The sequence below is a fragment of the Scyliorhinus canicula genome, chromosome 3 (assembly GCF_902713615.1).
Source record: "Scyliorhinus canicula chromosome 3, sScyCan1.1, whole genome shotgun sequence".
Classification (NCBI taxonomy): Eukaryota; Metazoa; Chordata; class Chondrichthyes; order Carcharhiniformes; family Scyliorhinidae; genus Scyliorhinus; species Scyliorhinus canicula.
This window is the reverse complement of record NC_052148.1, coordinates 134289863-134309204: the sequence shown is the minus strand read 5'-3', so window position 1 is coordinate 134309204 and position 19342 is coordinate 134289863. Positions and strand designations below refer to the sequence as shown.

At 49.9% G+C, this 19342-nt stretch overlaps 1 protein-coding gene across 5 annotated transcripts in view; it reads right to left on the bottom strand.

Moving 5' to 3' along the window:
* Positions 1-19342, bottom strand: part of pds5a (PDS5 cohesin associated factor A) — a 304278-nt gene that overhangs the window by 39045 nt on the left and 245891 nt on the right. For all 5 annotated transcript variants that reach the window (XM_038791382.1, XM_038791383.1, XM_038791380.1 and 2 more), the window contains one exon: positions 937-1056. In XM_038791382.1, coding sequence (XP_038647310.1) covers positions 937-1056 — 120 coding nt within the window. The remainder of the gene's footprint in view (positions 1-936; positions 1057-19342) is intronic.

The window sequence follows — 19342 nt, the reverse complement described above, 5'->3', positions numbered from 1 at the left end:
TAATCTTCAGAATCAATACGACAATAGATGATAGTTAAAACAGACTTGCATTCCCCAACAACCTTTTTATTTTGACATACTATTTTAAATTATTTACTCCTTTTGCTGTAAAATCTCGTGTATACTACTCCATTACCTTCCTTGCAGAATTAAACTTCTCTTAAACTTCTATTCTCTGATCATGAAATAATTCATATCTGATACAGCTGACCATTTTCTAATTCTTTCACTGTGACTCACTTGGATGAACTACAAGAAACCACATTCTCCCTCCTACCACTCCATAGCGTGGCACTTTTAGTACGCCAACAGTGCATCATCAGATTGCCTCATCAGTTTGTATTTTACATCATTACCAAAATTGAGAAACCTGCAAACACAATTATCAATATTTGGTCATAGGTTCCACAGGTAAATTGTCATGGTCTTATTCATAAACTAAGAGCACCTATGAAATCTACTCCATCAGACAGAACTGGGATACTGGGTGTTCTGAAAAAATGTTTTTGCAGCTGTTGAGTTCAGATAACTAAGGACCTGCATCATGCATCTTGGATATTAAGAATGAACACCTGAATGAGATACTACAGGGTAGCACATTTAGGAACTGTGAAGGGGCGGGAGGTGGATTTATTGAAAGCCTGCACTGACCAATTATTACACTAACCATTCTTGTGAACTTGCAATTGCCCCACCCTCAACAGGCAAATTTGTAAGCTGACTTCCTTCGCTATTGCCGAGAATGTTTCCCACGCTCTTGCCACCTGCTTGTTTTTTCATCATCCAACAGTAACAGTTTGAACCTTCCTGCTGAAAACGCATCCAAATTTAATCCCTTCACCAAGAGAAATGCTCAACTGGGAAGACACTACCATTCCAATTCCCTCCCATTAAAAGAATATTTAAAGCCCAAGGGTACATAATAACTGAAGTTACTTTGTCAGGTGGGGTGAAGAACTTGGTCGGTAGTACAGGATCCTTTGGAGAGTCCAGGTTATATGTAGTACTTTTGTTAGTGATGACAATAAGAGCTACATCACATACTATGTAGAGTTTCTGCAAATATAAACAGGAAAACACAATCAGTAATAAAATTTGTTCTGTGTCATACATCCCAAATTTAAAATAAGTTGCAGCATCCGAACACTATCAGATCTCCCATGCGAACGTTCATGGCAAGTCAGAAGATATATTGTTTTAGAATGGCAGCAACATACTGTTACTCTGGTGCAAATGTGAAGTTTTATAGAAATTAGCTTGCCTTTTGAATATCACAAAGCCAAATGCTGTAAACAGAGACAACCTGAAATCAACCAAGAGGGTAGTCATATTTCTAGATTAGTGGCAACTTTTAAATTGCTTGTCACCACGCTAGCAGACAATGTTAGTGAATGGGGAGGGGGTGTGTGTGTGGAGAAAGAGAACTGTGGGGGACTGTACAGACAACTATTAGAAAGGACATGCTCCCCACTGCACGAAACATAAGAAAAATGGTAGGAAGCACTAGGGATAGAAATAGGGTGGGGAGTCAGGAGCGAAGCACTAAACAAGGCCAACTCCACCTCCACTTGCGCTAGGCCAAGCCTGATGCAATTGAAAGTGGTGCACAGAGCGCATCTAACAAGAACCTGAATGAACAGGTTCTTCCTGAAGGTGGAGGACAAATGTGAACGGTGCCAGGGAAGCCCAGCTAACCACACTAGATGCTCTGGGCATGTCCCAGACTTGTCAGGTTCTGGACAGCTTTCTTTGAAATAATGTCCAAGATTGTGGGGGTGAGGGTGGAGCCAAGCCCGAAAGTGGCAGTCTTCAGGCTATCAGAATTATTTAGGAGGTAGGGGGCTGACGCACTTGCCTTTCACAAATATGCAAGTGCACAGATGCGGATCAAGGGGAGGCGCTGCGGTGGTTATCCAGCATTTGGGGAGGGGTGGAAGAACATGGTTGGTATGGTGGATGGAGTTAGTTTTGCACGGAAGGGACAGCCATCTTAGGTGCCCAGTTTAAGGAGGAAAAAGGGGGGGGGGGGGAATGCGTAGATTCCGAATTGATTGATGATGGGGATCCGAGGGGAGCGGAGAGGCAGAGGCCTCCGGTAAGATTTGGGACTTCGAACGTCCGTGGGTTTAATGGGCCAGTCAGTCTTAGGTGTTCTTATACCTAAAAGGTTTAAGGACAGAGGCGATTTTCCTGCAAGAGACAGACATGCGAGTGAAGGATCAGATGCGGCTGAGGAAGAGGTGCCTGGGGCAAACATTCTAGTCGGGGTTTGACTTGAAGTCGAAGGGTGTTGTGAACTTGTTTATCAAGTAAACTGTGTCTGTGGTGGAGAGAGAGAATCGGGACCCGAGGGGTAGGTTTGTGATAGTGAGTGGGGTGTTAGCGGGCTCGCCGGTGAATATGTATGTGCCCAGCTGGGGCAACATTGAGTTTGTGAGGAAGTGGTTAGGTGCAATTCTGGACCTGGATTTTCACCAATTGATGATGAGTGGGGATTTTAATTGTGCAATGGAGTTGAGGATGGACAGGTCGAGTTCCAAGCCAAGGGGGAGGTTGGGAATGGCGAGTGAGTTTGGTGGTTCATGGATAAGATGTGGATGGTGGACCTGTGGAGGTTTTGTCACCCGGGAGTGAGGGAGTACTCCTTCTTCTCGCATGTTTATCGGACGCATTGTTACATTGACTTTTCATAGTGGGTAAGGCAACTTTGCCGGGGTTTGGGGGGGGATACGCAGGAACTGTGATCTTGGACCACATGCCGCATTTCGTGGATGTTAGGCTTAGGTTGGAGCAGGCGCATAGGCTGGGGTGGAGGTTGGATTCGGCACTGTGGCAGATAAGGAGTTCTGCAGTAAGGTTGCAGGGTCAATCAAGAATTATGTGGAGCTTTATCAAAATGTGGAAATCTTGGTGGCCATATTTTGGGAGGTTTTGAAGGCAGTGATTGGGGGAGGGGGAAGGGGGGAGTCATTTTGTTGAAGGCCCACAGAGGTAGAACTAAGAGGGAGGAGAGACGAGGGTTGCTGGAATAGAGGTGGCCAGGAGATATACTGGAGCCCTAATTAGGGAGTTAATGGCGCAAAGAAAGTAGCTGCAGGACAGTTTGATCAGTTGATGACAGGGAAAGCAGTGAGACAATTACGTCAGGCACCAGAGGTGAAAGACAGATATGGGGAGAAGGCGAGTCTGTCGTGTTATGTAATTTGGAATAACACAAGCTGCCACTTGATGCAGTTTTGAGTAAAAGATGCTCCAGACTTTGAAGTGAGTTCAACGTGTTTTATTGAACTATTAGCACAGTTCTCAATGAGTTCAACTCTCTGCTAACCTAAATGTAGTAACAGTCCAACTGAACCAGCCTTGCTCGAAGCCACATGCTGGGGTGTGATGCTGAGTATACACCCCGTCTCACTCTGTAGATGTTGGTCTGTGGAAAGAGGCGGGTTGTGAGCGCCTCATCCCTTTTATAGTGAGATACCACCCGAGTGTCCTGATTGTTCATTTGTTGTGTTCTATTCTATGTGTTCATTAGCTGCATGTTTGCATATCATGAAAGTCGACAGGCAGCATCAAGGGAAATTGTGCAGGTGAGGGCGGCCAAGATGTGAGGTAATGTTGGACTAGAGAAAATCAATACGGTATTTGAGAGTGGTTAGCACAACCGCCTCACGGCGCTGAGGTCCCAGGTTCGATCCTGGCTCTGGGTCACTGTCCGTGTGGAGTTTGCACATTCTCCCCGTGTCTGCGTGGGTTTCGCCCCCACAACCCAAAAATGTGCAGAGTAGGTGGATTGGCCACGCTAAATTGCCCCTTAATTGGAAAAAATAATTGGGTAATCTAAATTTAAAAAAAAAAAACAAAACAAAAAAAATACGGTATTTGAGACCTTCTATCGAGGGCTGTACAGGACCGAGTCTGGAGGAGAGGAGGCAGGTTGGAGTAGGGGAAGCGACAGGCACTGGAGAAGTCACTGGGGTGATGCAGCGCAATGGCATGAAGTAAAGGCACCGGGACCAGACTGCTTCCCAGTGGAGTTTTATAAGCAGTTGATTTGATTTAATTTATTGTCACATGTACCAAAGTACAGAGAAAAGTATTTTTCTGCGGCCAAGGGAACGTACATAGTACATACATAGTAGACAAAAGAATGATCAACAGAGAACACTGACAAATGGCACACCGACAAACAGTGATTTGTTTCCGGCAGAATTGGCAAAGTGGTATTGTCGCTGGACTAGCAATCCAGAAACCCAGGATAATGATCTGGGGACTCTGGTTCGAATCCCAGCACGACAGGTGATGGAATTTAAACCCAATCCAACTAGGGATGGGCAGTAAATGCTGGCCTAATCAACGTGCCACATCCCGTAATTGAGTTTTGGGCAGCACGGTAGCATTGTGGATAGCACAATCGCTTCACAGCTCCAGGGTCCCAGGTTCGATTCCGGCTTGGGTCACTGTCTGTGCGGAGTCTGCGCATCCTCCCCGTGTGTGCGTGGGTTTCCTCCGGGTGCTTCGGTTTCCTCCCACAGTCCAAAGATGTGCAGGTTAGGTGGATTGGCCATGATAAATTGCCCTTAGTGTCGGGTGGGGTTACTGGGTTATGGGGATAGGGTGGAGGTGTTGACCTTGGGTAGGGTGCTCGTTCCAAGAGCCGGTGCAGACTCGATGGGCCGAATGGCCTCCTTCTGCACTGTAAATTCTATGATCTATAATTGGCTCCCCATTTTCTGAGCATGTTCAATGAGGTGACGGAGAGGGGGGGTGTTAATAGTTATTCTGGCTCAGGCATCCATTTCACTGATCGCAAAAAAAGGGAAGGACCTGATGGGAGTGTGGGACATCTTAACCCATATCGTTGCTGAACCAAGATGTCAAAGTCTTGGCCAAGCTATTGGCGAGATGGTTGGAGCGGTGTGTGCTGATGGTGGTCTCTGAGGATCAGACGGGATTCGTGAAGGGGGTGCAGCTCTCCAGTAATATCAGGAGGGTGTTAAATGTGGTAATGAGCTCCTTGGAGGGCAGGGGTCTGATGATCATGTCAATGGACACGTAGAAGTGCTTTGACCGAATAGGGTGACAATACCTGGAAGTTTGGTTTCAGGCCGAAATTTGTGGCGTGGTTGTGGCTATACGTTGCTTCCCCCACGGCAACTGTGAAGACGAATGAGATGTATACGAGATATTCTGGGTTGCATAGGGGTGTATGCTTCCAGCATTGCGGTTCGTGCTGGCAATAGCTTTGCATGCCTACACTGAGTGGAGGGGACTGTGAGGGACGGTAGGGAGCATGCGGACAGTTTATTGTTGTTTGTGGCGAACCCACTGGAGTATATGAGGAGGATTATGGATCTGTTGGGGAAATTTGGGGTTTTCAGGGTAGAAATAGAACTTTAGGAAAAGAGAAGTCTTTCCAGTAATTGCTTTGGCACGAAGGGGCAAATTTGGGAGGCCTGTTTGAGGTGGCGGGGGGCAGTTTTCGGTAATTGGAGAGTCAGGTGTGCACGACTGGGCCACCATACACAAATGGAACCTGATGGGCTCCATAGAGGAGGTTGGAAGAGTCTTTAAAAGGTGGTATGCCCTGTACTTGACACTGGCAGGGAGGATGGAAGTGGTAAAAATGAATATACTGCCAAGATTTTGGTTTATCGTCCTTCCCAATCTTTCTCCCAAAGGCTTTTTCCCAGATGGCTGCCGCCTCACAGGCAACCATGTGCCAGAGCCACCTGGAAATTGAAGCTGCGCTTCTGAGCGTGGCCCAGTCACAGCAGGCCATGGCGGAGAATATCGGTGGCATTGCCCACGTGCTGGCTGAGGTTATGCAGACACAAGGGAGATGGCCCAGACCCAGGCTGATGTGACATAAACCCAGAACGTGGTGGCAGTCGACGGGTGATGTGGTGCAGTCCCAGACGGAGATGTCCACTCCAACGCCGCGGCAAACAGACCCTGGTCGAGACGAGAGTGCGCCTCCAGGACTGGTGGGGTCAGGTGGCAGGGGAGCTTCAGGGAATATTTCCACTTGACCCCCGTCCCATGGATTAGCGCAGGGGCCATCGGGCACCTCTCGGGAGGAGGTGGTGATGGGACCCGTGCCGGTGACTCCCACATGGGAGGTTCCGGAATGCAGCACCCCAGACTCTATCGCCTCTCCCCCCACATCATGTATCTGGTGGGATGGGGACACAATGGGGTGGCGCCATGCCACCTGGGACACCAGAGCAGCAGCCAGGCCCACCCAGGCCTCGTCGCCCCAGAAGACGCCAGCCTACGGGGACCCAGGCCACAGAGTGGGAGTCACAGCAGGTCGCCTCCACTCCTGCTGTACCATCTGGGGATCTACCATGACGGTGTCAGGGTCCATAAGGCCAGATAGTTGGACACTAGTTAAGTTGGCATGGGTTGCAGGGCACAGTTTAGTTATAGGGGCTAGGGTACAAATAATTAATAATCTCTATTGTCACAAGTGGGCTTACTTTAACGCTGTACAGTAATGAAGTTACCATGAAAAGCCCCTCGTCACCACATTCTGCCGATTGTTCGGGTACACGGAGGGAGAATTTAGAATGTCCAATTCGCCTGACAACACATCTTTCAGCACTTGTGGAGGAAACCAGAGCACCCGAGGAAAACCCACGCAGACACAGGGAGAACATGCAATCTCCGCAGAGACAGTGACTGAAGCCGGGAATCGAACCTGGGACCCCGGCGCTGTGAACCAACAGTGCTACCCTCTGTGCTACCATGTTATCACATTAAACACCTGTCCACACTGTTACAACCTGCCTTGGGGGTCTGTCAGATGGGTGTGAGGGATGAGCTGGTCTGGGTTGGACAGAAGAGGGGGGTGGGTGGACCTTGTGGGTGGGGTTCCACGCCCCCCCACACGACGGTCCCCACCACCGTGTGATAGAATGGGCAGCTAGCATGGAGGGATCACCCACGAAAGGGAAAATGCTGGAAAATCTCAGCAAGTCTGGCAGCATCCGTAGGGAGAGAAAAGAGCTAACGTTTCGAGTCCAATGACTCTTTGTCAAAGCAGGATCACCCAGGTGGACGGTGGAAAGTGCTACCGTGGGTAGGAGTCAGATGTTGTCAAACGACGTGGAGCACCAGAGCTTATCGCAGAGCTGGTTGTCATCATCCTCCACCCCATGGACCAGACCCGGTGTTACTGCCAACCCAGGGTCCGCAGCCCATAGTGCAGCAGGTATGTATGACAGAGGGGTTGCAGGCGAGATGTTGGCCGGGGTGCTTGGGGCTGGGATGAGGTGTCCCTGGTCAGTCCCTGTCGCCCAGGAGCCAGCCTGGGGGGGGGTCGTCTCGAACATGCCAGGAATCGTCGAGTGTGCCAGGTTGACGGTGTTGTGCACACTACCTGGGTATGAAACGCAAACATGTATTATGCACAGCTGATGGTCATATGTCAGCTGCACGTTCATCGAGTGGAACACATTTCGGTTTCTGTAGAGCTCATGTCATCTGCAGGTGCTTGTAGGGCAACATGCATCCTGTCAATCATCCCTGGACCCGGGTCAGCACATTGATTTTTTTGTTTTGTTTTTATTAAAGCTTTTTTCAAACAGTATTTTTTTTTACATAACCAATACCAGAAAAATAAAAGGAAAATATTTAACAAAACTAGGTGGCTGTTATTATACAAAAATAGAATGTACATTAAATAAACAGTTCCCCACCTAAGCCCCCCTCCCCGGATTGCTGCTGCTGCTGACATTTTAATGCTCTCCCAGAAAGTCAAGGAACAGTTGCCACCGCCGGGAGAACCCCAGCAAGGACCCTCTCAAGGCAAACTTTATTCGCTCCAGGCTGAGAAACCCAGCCATGTCACTAACCCAGATCTCCACACTCGGGGGTTTCGAGTCTCTCCACATTAACAAGATTTGTCTCCGGGCTACCAGGGAGGCAAAGGCCAACACCTTGGCCTCTTTCGCTTCCTGCACTCCCGGATCCTCTGACACCCTAAAGATCGCAATTCCTGGACTCGGCTTCACCCGCGTGTCCAAAATCCTGGGCATCGCCCTCGCAAAGCCCTGCCAGAATTCTTTAAGTGCCAGGCATGCCCAGAACATGGACATGGATCGTTGGACTCCCTGAACATCTCGCACTGCTGTCCTCCACCCCAAAGAACTTGCTCATTCTCGCCGTTGTCATGTGAGCCCGATGTACCACCTTAAACTGAATTTAGCTGAGTCTGGCACATGATGAGGAGGAATTTACCCTGTCTAGGGCATCAGCCCACAGGCCCTCATCTAGCTCCTCACCCAGCTCCTCCTCCCACTTGGGCTTCCTCCGCCTCCTGCAGTTCTTGTAGATGTCCGACACCTTCCCCTCTCCTACCCAGATGCCAGACACCACCTTGTCCTGAATCCTACGAGGGGGTTGCAACGGAAATGTCCCCACCTGTTTTTTGAGAAAGTCGCGGACTACCTGTGGGAGGTGTTGAGGAGGTTTGGGTTCGGGGCGGGGTTTGTTAACTGGGTGAGGCTGTTGTATGAGGCCCCGATGGCGAGTGTAGCCACGAACAGGTTGGATGGAATATTTCCGGCTATATCGAGGAACAAGGCAGGGGTGTCCTCTATCCCCCTGCTCTTTGTGTTGGCGATTGAGCCCTTGGCCATGGCTTTGAGGGAGTCTAGAAACTGGAGGGGGTTGGTGCGGGGTGAACAAAGTGTTTCATTATATGCGGACAATCTGCTACTGTACGTGGCGGACCCGGTGGGGGGAATGCCGGAGGTGACGAGGATCCTTTGGGAGTTTGGGGATTTCTCTGGGTTCAAGCTCAACTTAGGGAAGAGCGAGTTGTTCGTGGTGCACCAGGGAGACCAGGAGAGGGGGATTGGTGAGCTTCCGCTCAAAAGGGCAGAAAGGAGTTTTAGATACCTGGGGGTTCAGGTGGCAAGAAGCTGGGAGGCCCTGCATAAGCTCAACTTAAAGAGGCTGGTGGAGCAAATGGAGGAGGAAAGGTGGGATATGCTGCCGCTCTCCCTGGGGGGTAGGGTGCAGTCGGTTAAAATGACGGTGCTCCCGAGGTTTTTGTTTCTGTTTCAATGCCTCCCCATCCTGATCCCCAAGGCCTTCTTTAAGCGGGTCAGCAGGAGCATTATGGGGTTTGTGTGGGCGAAGAAGACCCCGAGGGTGAGAAGGGTGTTTCTGGCGTGGAGTAGGGACAGGTGGGGGGGGGGGGTTGCCTAACCTCTGTAGGTACTATTGGGCTGCCAACGTGGCGATGGTACACAAGTGGGTAATGGCGGGGGCTGCATGGAAGAAGATGGAGATGGCGTCCTGTGTGGGCACGAGCCTGGGGGCGCTTGTGATGGCACCGCTGCGCTCCCTCCGAAGAGGTATACTACGAGCCCGGTGGTGGCGGCGACCCTCAAAATTTGGGGGCAATGGAGACGTCACAGGGGGGGAGGTGGGGGCTTCGGTGTGGTCCCCGATACGGGAAACCATCGGTTTGCCCCGGGGAAAATGGATGGGGGGTTCCAGAGCTGGTACAGGGCAGGTATTAGGAGGATGGGGGACCTGTTCATTGACGGGAAGTTCGTGAACCTTGGGGAGCTGGAGGAGAAATTCGGGCTCCCCCCTGGAAATGCCTTCAGGTATATGCAGGTAAGGGCGTTCATTGGGCATCAGGTGTTGGAGTTCCCGCTGCTGCCGACATGCAGGGTCCAGGACAGGGTGCTTTCGGGGGTGTGGGTTGGAGAGGGAAGGATCTCGGAAACTTATCAGGTGATGCAGGGGGAGGAGGAGGCCTCGGCGGAGGAGCTAAAAGGTAAGTGGGAGGAGGAGCTAGGGGAGGAGATCGACGAGGGTACGTGGGCGGATGCCCTAGGAAGGGTAAACTCTTCCTCCTCTTGCGCGAGGCTCAGCCTGACACAATTTAAGGTGTCGCACACGGCACACATGACCGGGACAAGGCTGAGCTGGTTTTTTGGGAGTGAGGACAGATGCGTGAGGTGGTGTTCGGGGAGTCCAGCAAACCACACCCACATGTTCTGGGCATGCCCAGCGTTGAGGAGTTCTGGAGGGGTGCAGCGAATTCCAGGGTTAAGCCAGGCTGGGGGCTCACAATATTTGGGGTGTCAGATGAGCCGGGAGTGCAGGAGGCGAAAGAGGCCGGTATCCTGGCCTTTGCGTCCCTGGTAGCCTTCAGTGGAAGGATGTGAGGCCCCCAAGCGTGGAATCCTGGATTAACGACATGGCAAGGTTTATTAAATTGGAGATGATGAAATTTGCCTTTAGGGGATTTGTGCAAGGGTTCTTCAGTCGGTGGCAGCCATTCCTAGACTTCCTGGCGGAGCGTTTGGAGATGGTCAGCAGCAGCAGCCTGGGGGGGGACGTTTGTGTTTGATTGGGGATTTACTATGGTTTACTGGTTAACGTTTATTTGTTTGCTTATGCACTTTTGTTCTTGTTGTTTTATTATTTGTGTAAAGGGGCGGGGGGTTTTCTATTTTTCCTTTCTGTTATTTATAAAATGTGAAAAGTTTGAATAAAAATTATTTTTAAAAAAAGAGAAAGTCGCGGACTTGGAGGTATCTGAAGGCGTTTCCAGGGGTCAGGCTGAATTTCTCCTTCAGCGCCTTCAAGCTAGGGAAAGTCCCATCTATGAACAGGTCCCCATCCTTTTAATGCCTGCCCTGTGCCAGCTTTGAAACCACCACCCCCCCCATATCTGGCCCAGAGCAAATCTATGATTATTCCCTATCGGGGGCCAAACTGAGACCCCCTCCTCCTTCCTGTGCCTTCTCCACTGACTCCAGACCCTCAGTGCCGCCGTCACCACCGGGCGTGTGGTGTACCGTGCTGGCAAGAACAGCAGCGGTGCCATTACTAGTGCCCCTCGGCTGGTGCCTTTGCATGACGCCGCCTCCAGCCGCCCCAACACCAACCTCTCCTTCATTACCCATTACCTAATCATGGCTACATTAGCCGCCCAGTAGTAGCTACAGAAGTTTGGACGCGCCCTCCCCTCCGACTGCGCTCCAAAAACAGTCTTTTAACTCGCAGGCTCTTGTTGGCCCACACAAATCCAGTGATAATCCTGTTCACCCGCTTCAAGGAGGATTTGGGGATGAAGATGGGAAGGCACTGGAAAACGAACAGGGATCTGGGGAGGACCATAATTTTCACGGCCTGCAGCCTTCCCGCCACGGAAAGCGGTAGAATGTCCCCCCTTTTAAAGTCTCCCTTCATCTGCTTTACAAGCCGAGACAGATTGAGCCTGTGTAGGGCATCCCAGTCCCTGGCCACCTGTATACCTAGGTAATGAAAGCTCCTCTCCACCATCTTGAACGGGAGCTCTCCCAGTCTCTCCTCCTGACCCCTCGCGTGGATTACAAACAGCTCACTTTTCCCCACGTTCAACTTGTACCCCGAGAAGCTCCCAAAGTCTTTGAGGATCCGCATGACCTCCCCCATCCCCTCTAGCGGGTCCGAAATATACAATAGCAGGTCGTCTGCGTAAAGCGAAACCCGGTGCTCCTCTCCTCCCTGCACCCCCAGCCCCCTCCAGTTCCTTGAAGTCCTCAGCGCTATGGCCAACGGCTCAATTGCCAGGGCAAATAGTAGCGGGGATAGGCCTCGTCCCTCGGTGCAGTCTAAAATACTCCGACCTCAGCCGGTTCGTAGACACGAACTTGCTATTGAGGCCTGATACAGTAGCTTGACCCACCCTATGAATCCCTCACCAAACCCAAACCTACCTAACGCTTCCCACAGATACTCCCATTCCACCCAGTCAAAGGCTTTCTCTGTATCCATTGCAGCCACTACTTCTACGTCCCCTCCTTCTGAGGGCATCATGATAATGTTTAGGAGCCTCCTCACATTTGTGTTCAATTTCCTGCCCTTGACGAAACCCGTCTGATCCTCATCAATCACTCCCGGGACACAGTCCTCTATTCTGGCAGCCAAAATTTTAGCCAGCAGTTGGGCATCCACGTTCAGGAGCGATATCGGCCTGTCGGACCCACATTGAAGCGGATTTTTCTCCCTCTTCAGGATGAGCAAGATAGAAGGCTGCGACATTGACGGGGGGAGGGTTCCTCTCTCCTTAGCCTCGTTAAAGGTTCTTAGCAGGAGTGGGCTCAGCAACGCCGAGAATTTCTTGTAGAATTCTACAGGGAAGCTGTCCGGTCCTGGGGCCTTGCCCGACTGCATACTTTCTGGGCCCTTAACTATCTCCTCCAACTCAATTGGGGCCCCCAGTCCCTCAACCAGGTCCTCGTCCACCCTTGGGAACCTCAATTGGTCCATAAATTGCTTCATCCCTTCCCCTCCCACCGGGGGCTCAGACTCATACAGTTTACAATAAAACTCCTTAAAGACTTTGTTGATCTTCTCTGGGCCCAAGACCGTGTTACCTGCCTTATCCCTCACTCCCCCAATCCCCCTGGCCACCTCTCTCCTGCAAAGTCGGTGCATCCTACTTACTTTCTCCCCATACTTGTAGACTGCCCCTTTCACCTTCCTCAGCTGTGCCTCCGCCTTCCCAGTGGTCAGCAGATCAAACTCCGCCTGCAGTCTCCGACGCTCCTTTAGCAGCCCCTCCGCGTACTTCCTGTCTACTCTGAGTATCTCTCCCAACAGCCTCTCCCTCTCCGCCCTCTCCCTCACTCTCTATGGGACCTAATAGAAATTAACTCGCCTCTGACAACTCCTTCATAGCCTCCCAGACCATTGTTGCTGTTACCTCCCCCGTATCGTTTGTTGTCACATAGTTTTGGATGCTCCTCCTTATCCGCCCACACACCTCTTCATCCGCTAGCAGTCCCACATCCAGTCTCCAGAGAGGGCGCTGCTCTCCCTCCGCCCCTAGTCGCAAGTCCACCCAGTGCGGGACATGGTCTGAGACCGCAATAGCCGAATACTCGACCCCCCCACCCTTGGAATTAACGCCCTGCTCAACACAAAAAAGTCAATCCGAGATTTCACTTTGTGAATGTGGGAGGAAAAAAAGAACTCCTTCGCCCTTGGCCGCGCGAATCTCCATGGGTCCACGCCCCCCCACAAATCTGATCCATGACCTCCCTCAGGGTCTTGGCCGCCGCTGGTTTCTTTCCCGACCTGGACTTAGACCGGCCCAATGCCAGATCCAGGACAGTGTTAAAATCCCCCCCCCCCCCCCCCCCCCGATCAAATTACTTGACTCCAGGTCTGGGATTTTATCTAGCATGCGCCTCATGAATTCCACGTCATCACAGTTCGGCGCATAGACATTCACTAACACCACCTGGACCCCGTGCAGCTTGCCGCTCACCATAATGTACCTGCCCCCCCTTGTCCGCCACAATACTCCCTGCCTCTAATGCCACCCGTTTACTGACCAGAATTTCCACCCCTCTGGTCTTCGAGTCCAGCCCCGAATGGAACACCTGGCCCACCCATCCCTTCCTCAACCTCGTTTGGTCCGCGGGTTTTAAATGCCTCTTCTGTAGCATGGCCACGTCCACCTTTAATCCCTTTAAGTGCGAGAACACATGGGCCCTCTTGACCGGCCTGTTCAGAACCCTCACATTCTACGTGATCAGTCTGGATGGGGGTTTATCACCCCCCCCCCCCCGCCCCGCCAACTAGCCATCTCCCTTTTTCGGCCAGCCACATGCTCACGCCCCCTGTTCGCTCCACCCCTCCTGCCGGAGCGCCCCCAACCCGACTCTCCACCTGTACCTAAAAGTTGGCTCCCCTTCAGTCAGCAAAGCAGCGCCCCATCCCCGCCAACAACGCTTCCGTAAGTCAGCTGATCCATGCTGACTCCAGCCGCTCCCGCCTCTATCCCCAATCTCACAGTTGTTTCCTCCTTCGGGCCCCCAACCTCCCCTCCCCCACAGGGTACGAGATCGAGAGCCATCCAAATTCTTCCCGTGAAAGAAGAAACACATCCCGGGCGTTACCCTGCCCCCTGAAAAAAAAAGGAAAAGCGAACAACTTAAATTCTACTACCAATCTTACATTAGGCCAACACCCGGTTACACATCCCTACCAGGCCGTTTCACCCACGTGCAGCTGTCCTTTAGTTCGAGTCCAGCTTTTCATGCTTAATAAATGTCCACGCCTCGTCTGGCATATCGAAGCAGTGGTGCCTGTCCTGGTACGTTACCCAAAGCCTCGCCGGATGCAGCAGCCTGAACTCCACCCCTTTGTTGTGGAGGACCGCCTTAGCTCGGTTGAATCCCGTCACAAATGCGCTCGCGTCCGCCCCCTCCGCACCTTCAGGGAGGCCAAGAATTCACAGGTTTTGTCTCCTAGACCTATATTCAAGGTCATCCAGTCTCTCCTGCCATCACTTGTGCAGGGCTTCATGTGCCTCTCCCCTGACCTCCAGGCCCAGGATCTCATCCTCGTTGTCAGATACCTTTCTCTCCACCTCTTTGATCGCCTTCTCTTGCACCTTCTGAGACTCCACCATCCTTTCTATAGAGGCCTTCATATGGGCCAGCATCTCTGTCTTAAGCTCTGCGAAGCAGCTCCTTCAGAACTCCTGCTGCTCGCTCGACCACTGGGTCCACGCCGGCCGCCATTTTGTCTTCACGGACCCTTTCCGCTCGCTTCCCCGCAATTGCTTTCTTGGCGGCCCCACTCCTGGTCCCCTTCGTGCAGCAGTGAGGGGAACCTCTCCAGCGTCTCTTGCCACGCCAGGAATCACCGCCCAAATGCCACTACAGCTCCGTTAAAGGGCCCAAATGTCCGATCACGGCGGGAGCTGCCGTGTGCGTGACCTATTCGGACATGGCCGCTACTGGAAGTCGGGGCATCACTTTGATGGCAGCAAACCCCGCTGCCTAGGCATCCTGCTGGGCTATGTCCACATTGAAGTGGACGCATTGAGCCACCTAGGCTTATAGGGCCTCTGTGACGGCATGGATGCACCTGTGCACCGAGGTCTGTGAGCCCTGCTCAGCGCCTGGAAGGACCCCATCGCATAAAAGTTCAGGGGGACTGTCGCCTCAATGGGCACCGTGAGCAGGTGTCCTCCCCCATTCCCCCACGTTGCCAGGTGTGCCATGATCTGTCCGATACCTTGCTCTGTCTCTGGCCACCATAACTGTCATTCCAAACATGAGGAGCTTTTTCTGCCAATTTCCATTTCTAACTGAGATTGGGCAGAAAAGTTGTAATCAAATATTATTTTATTATTATACTAACTAGTTGTTACTAAAATGCACTAATTTGCACGTATCATCTCCATTAATGGATATATCCCCTTCAAATCACAAACCAATTCTCAACGATTTTCCAAAAAGTCAGCATCGGCCTATAATTGGTCGGGCGGGGCCGGGGGTGGTTTAGCTCACTCAGCTAAATCGCTGGCTTTTAAAAAAGCAGACCAAACAGGCCAGCAGCACGGTTTGATTCCCATACCAGCCTCCCCGGACAGGCGCCGGAATGTGGCGACTAGGGGCTTTTCACAGTAACTTCATTGAAGCCTACTCGTGACAATAAGCGATTTTCATTTCATTTCATAATTGTCCGCATTGGGCTCCATATACCTCTCTTTCGGCCAAAGCCAAGGTGGAATTTCCACAAAGAGTGCTGGCAAAACTTCACTGACCAGTAGGGAAGTCTGTTGCCTGCATTCCGATCAAACAGATGCCAATGAATGAGGCATACACACGCTTCACCAGGGCCATCTTTCGAGCTGCCAGAGCGAGCATTCCACATGGGTTTCATCCAACGTATATTCTCTGCCTCAAGTGTGAATGCCGTGAACTCCTCAAAGAATTTGAAGAATCTGGCGATCTCGATATTGCTGACTATTTCATCAAAAATGCTGCACTCTCTGGGAAGAGCTCACTGGCAACCTGGACTGCACTCACTCCAGCTGGAAAGGTTGATCCAGCAACAAGCTGCTGTGCAGCAACCTGCAACTTCTAGCCAGAGCTGCATCCCACCAAGTGCAGTGGTTACTCACCTTGTCAAAGCTGGTTGAGCTCTTACCAGAGCGAGCCACAAATGCAATGTTGCTATGGAATGGAGATCCTTCAAAAGGGTAAAGAACTCAAGACCAGCTAAACAACCAAAGCCATAAATCAGCAAACTGAAACCTGGCAAAGCTGTGGGTTATGACCAAATCTATGTCATGGCGACAAAATGGTTCTCTGTATTCCTGACTGGAACGGCGCTGTGTGGCACAAAGGCCTACTGGTAAAGCTTTCTAGGGTCCTAACACCCTGGGTTTTTTACCCCATCACTTCTTTCTTCAAGATGTGGAGATGCCGGCGTTGGACTGGGGTGAGCACAGTAAGAAGTCTTACAACACCAGGTTAAAGTCCAACAGGTTTGTTTCAAACACGAGCTTTCGGAGCACGGCTCCTTCTTCAGGTGAATGAAGGAGCCGTGCTCCGAAAGCTCGTGTTTGAAACAAACCTGTTGGACTTTAACCTGGTGTTGTAAGACTTCTTACTGTGCTTCTTTCTTCAAAACAGAGTATTTTGAATCCATATGGGGCCCAAACCCAGCACATGTAAGAGGCAGTGAAATGGCCTACCTCAAGGATCAGTACTGGCCCTACCCTGTTCAACCTGTACATAAATGACCTGCCAGCCACATGCAGCTCAAAGTTCATCGATGCAGATGATATCTGCTGTGCTTACCAAGCGAGGGATGTAAAGGACATGAACAGTGCTCCTCATGGCAAACGTACTCAAATTTGACTCCTGTCAAAACTAGTGCATCAGACCAAGCTTGTCACTTTGGACCACACACTGACCTTCAAGCCACACCTCCAGAAGGTCTCAGTTAAACTTAAGGCTTGCAACAATCTCATCAGCAAACAAGCAGGAACCTCTTCGGGAGCCAACACCATAAGTTTAACACCCTGATCTGTCATGGGAAGAAGACATCACCCATCCGCCCAGCAAACGCATCATCTAAAGCCAGACAATCTAGACCAACCTGCCCGAGAAAGATAGTTCTGCTGCTGGCCTGTGGATTGACCCGTGACGCAACATCAACACGACCCGGAATCAGCACTTGGTTGATGATCCCACATTGGAACTCTGAAACTTCAATCTCACACATGTTAAGTGGGTCAATCTGAACAGGTTTTACACTGGAGTTGGACACTGCTGCAACAATCTTCTCCATTGAGGACACTGATTCGCCCTATAGCAGCTGTGGCAAAACGCAAACCATGGTGCATATAAGCGACAAGTACAACAACCTGTGCTTCAGCAGCGGTCTCACTGCCTGCACCAGGCTGATGAGGCTGCAAATGTCTGACAAATTTCAAATTTGACATCTAGCTGTTCATTAGTGAATACGCTACTTGTAGTGGTAGTTCTGCAGTCTCTCCACTTCTCTGGCAGACTACATTTCTGCTCTTCCTGCCTTTGTAGGAAAATTCACATTTTCCCACAATACATCCCATCTTCTAAATTTCTGTTCACTCAACCTATTTTCCCCCCTTTGTAGATACTTTGCTTCCTTTTGACAACTTACTGCTCAACCTATTTTACTTGACACTGAAAGCAGACCAACAAGTTTGTAATTGTGTGCATATACTTTGATGTAATTTTGTAAGAGCACATTGACTTTTCAATTCACTGACACATACCCTGTTATACCCCCTTATGACAACAGTCAATGACACAATAATCTCATCTGTGTCTCAGTACTTTGGATAAATATCAGTTTGAGCCATGGTTGTGAGATAATGTTCTTCTTCTGCCTAATGAAATGGAGATCATGTGGCTGCATGCAATACATCTAGTAAGCCACAGAATAGCAATAGCAGTTCTCTGTTCAACTCTGTACCCGACTACATTTACCTTGCCATTGGACAGGGAATAGTACATATGAATAAGCAAGAGGCCATCATTCAACCCCTCAAGCCTGCTCCACTATTTAATAAAATCATTGCTGATCTGATGGTAACCTCAATTCTGCATCCCACCTACCCCCAAAGCTATCACCCCCTTGCTCACCAATGATCAATCTACCTCTACCTAAAACATTTTCAAAGACCCTGCTTCTACCACCTTTTCAGGAAGAGTGTTCCAAAGACACACGAGCATCTGAGTGAAACAAATTCACCTCATTTCAGTTTTAAGTACTTGTCCTTAGCCCTCGACTCCGACAAGAGGAAACATCCTCTTCCCATTCACACTGTCACGATCCCTCAGGATCTTATATGTTTCAATCAAGTCTTCTGAACTCCAGTGATACAAGTCTAGCCTGTCTAAACTTTCCTCATAAGACAACCCATCCATTTCAGATATTAGCCTGGCAAACATTCTCTGAACTACTTCCAATGCATTGACATATTTCCTTAAAGAAGGTGACCAATACTGAACACAGTACTCCAAATATACCAGTGACCTGTAAACTGAACCATAATCTCCCTACTTTTGTTTTCAATTCCCCTTGGAATAAATGGTATAATTCTATTGGCTTTCCTAATTACTTGCTGTATCTGCATACTAGCCTTTTGCGATTCATGCACTAGGACACTCAGATCCCTCTGCACCTCAGAGCTCTGCAACTTCTCACCATTTAGATAATATACTTCTTTTTTAATCTTTCTGTCAAAATGGACACTTTCACATTGTCCCACATTTTACTCTATTTGCCAGATCTTTGTTCACTCATCTATCCATATCTTTTTGTATGTTCCTTATGTCCTCTTCACAACTTACTTTCTTTGTGTCATCAGAAAATTTGGTAACCGTCCCTTCAATACCTTCATCCAAGTCATTTATATAAATTGGAAACAGTTGAGGTGCCAGCACTGATTCTGTGGCACACCACTCGTGACATCATGCCATCCAAAAAATACTTATTTATGGCTAGTCTGTTTCCAGTTAGTCTTCTATCCATGCCAAGATGTTACCTCCTATAACACAAGCTTTTAATATCCACAAAGCCTTTGATATGGCATGTTATCAAATGCCTTCTGGAAATCCAAGTACAGTGCATCCATTGGTTCCCCTTTATCCGCAGCATAGGTTACTTCCTCAAAGAATTCCAATAAGCTGGTTAAACATGATTTTCCTTGCACAGAACCATTCTGACTCTGCCTCATTACCATGAGCTTATCCAAATGTCTCAGGATAACTTCTTTAATAATAACGTTGAACATTTTCCCTACAACAGATGTTAAACTAATTGGCACGTTATCTGCTTTCTGTCTCCCTTTCTTTTGGAACAATGGAATTACATTTGCTATCTTCTAATCTAATGGAATCTTTCCTGAATCCAAGGAGTTTTGGAAACCTAAAATCAACGCATCAAATATCTGACTAGACACTTCCTTAAAGACCCCAGGATGAAGTCCGGGCCCGGACTCTTGTCTGCCCGCAGCTCCAACAATCTACTC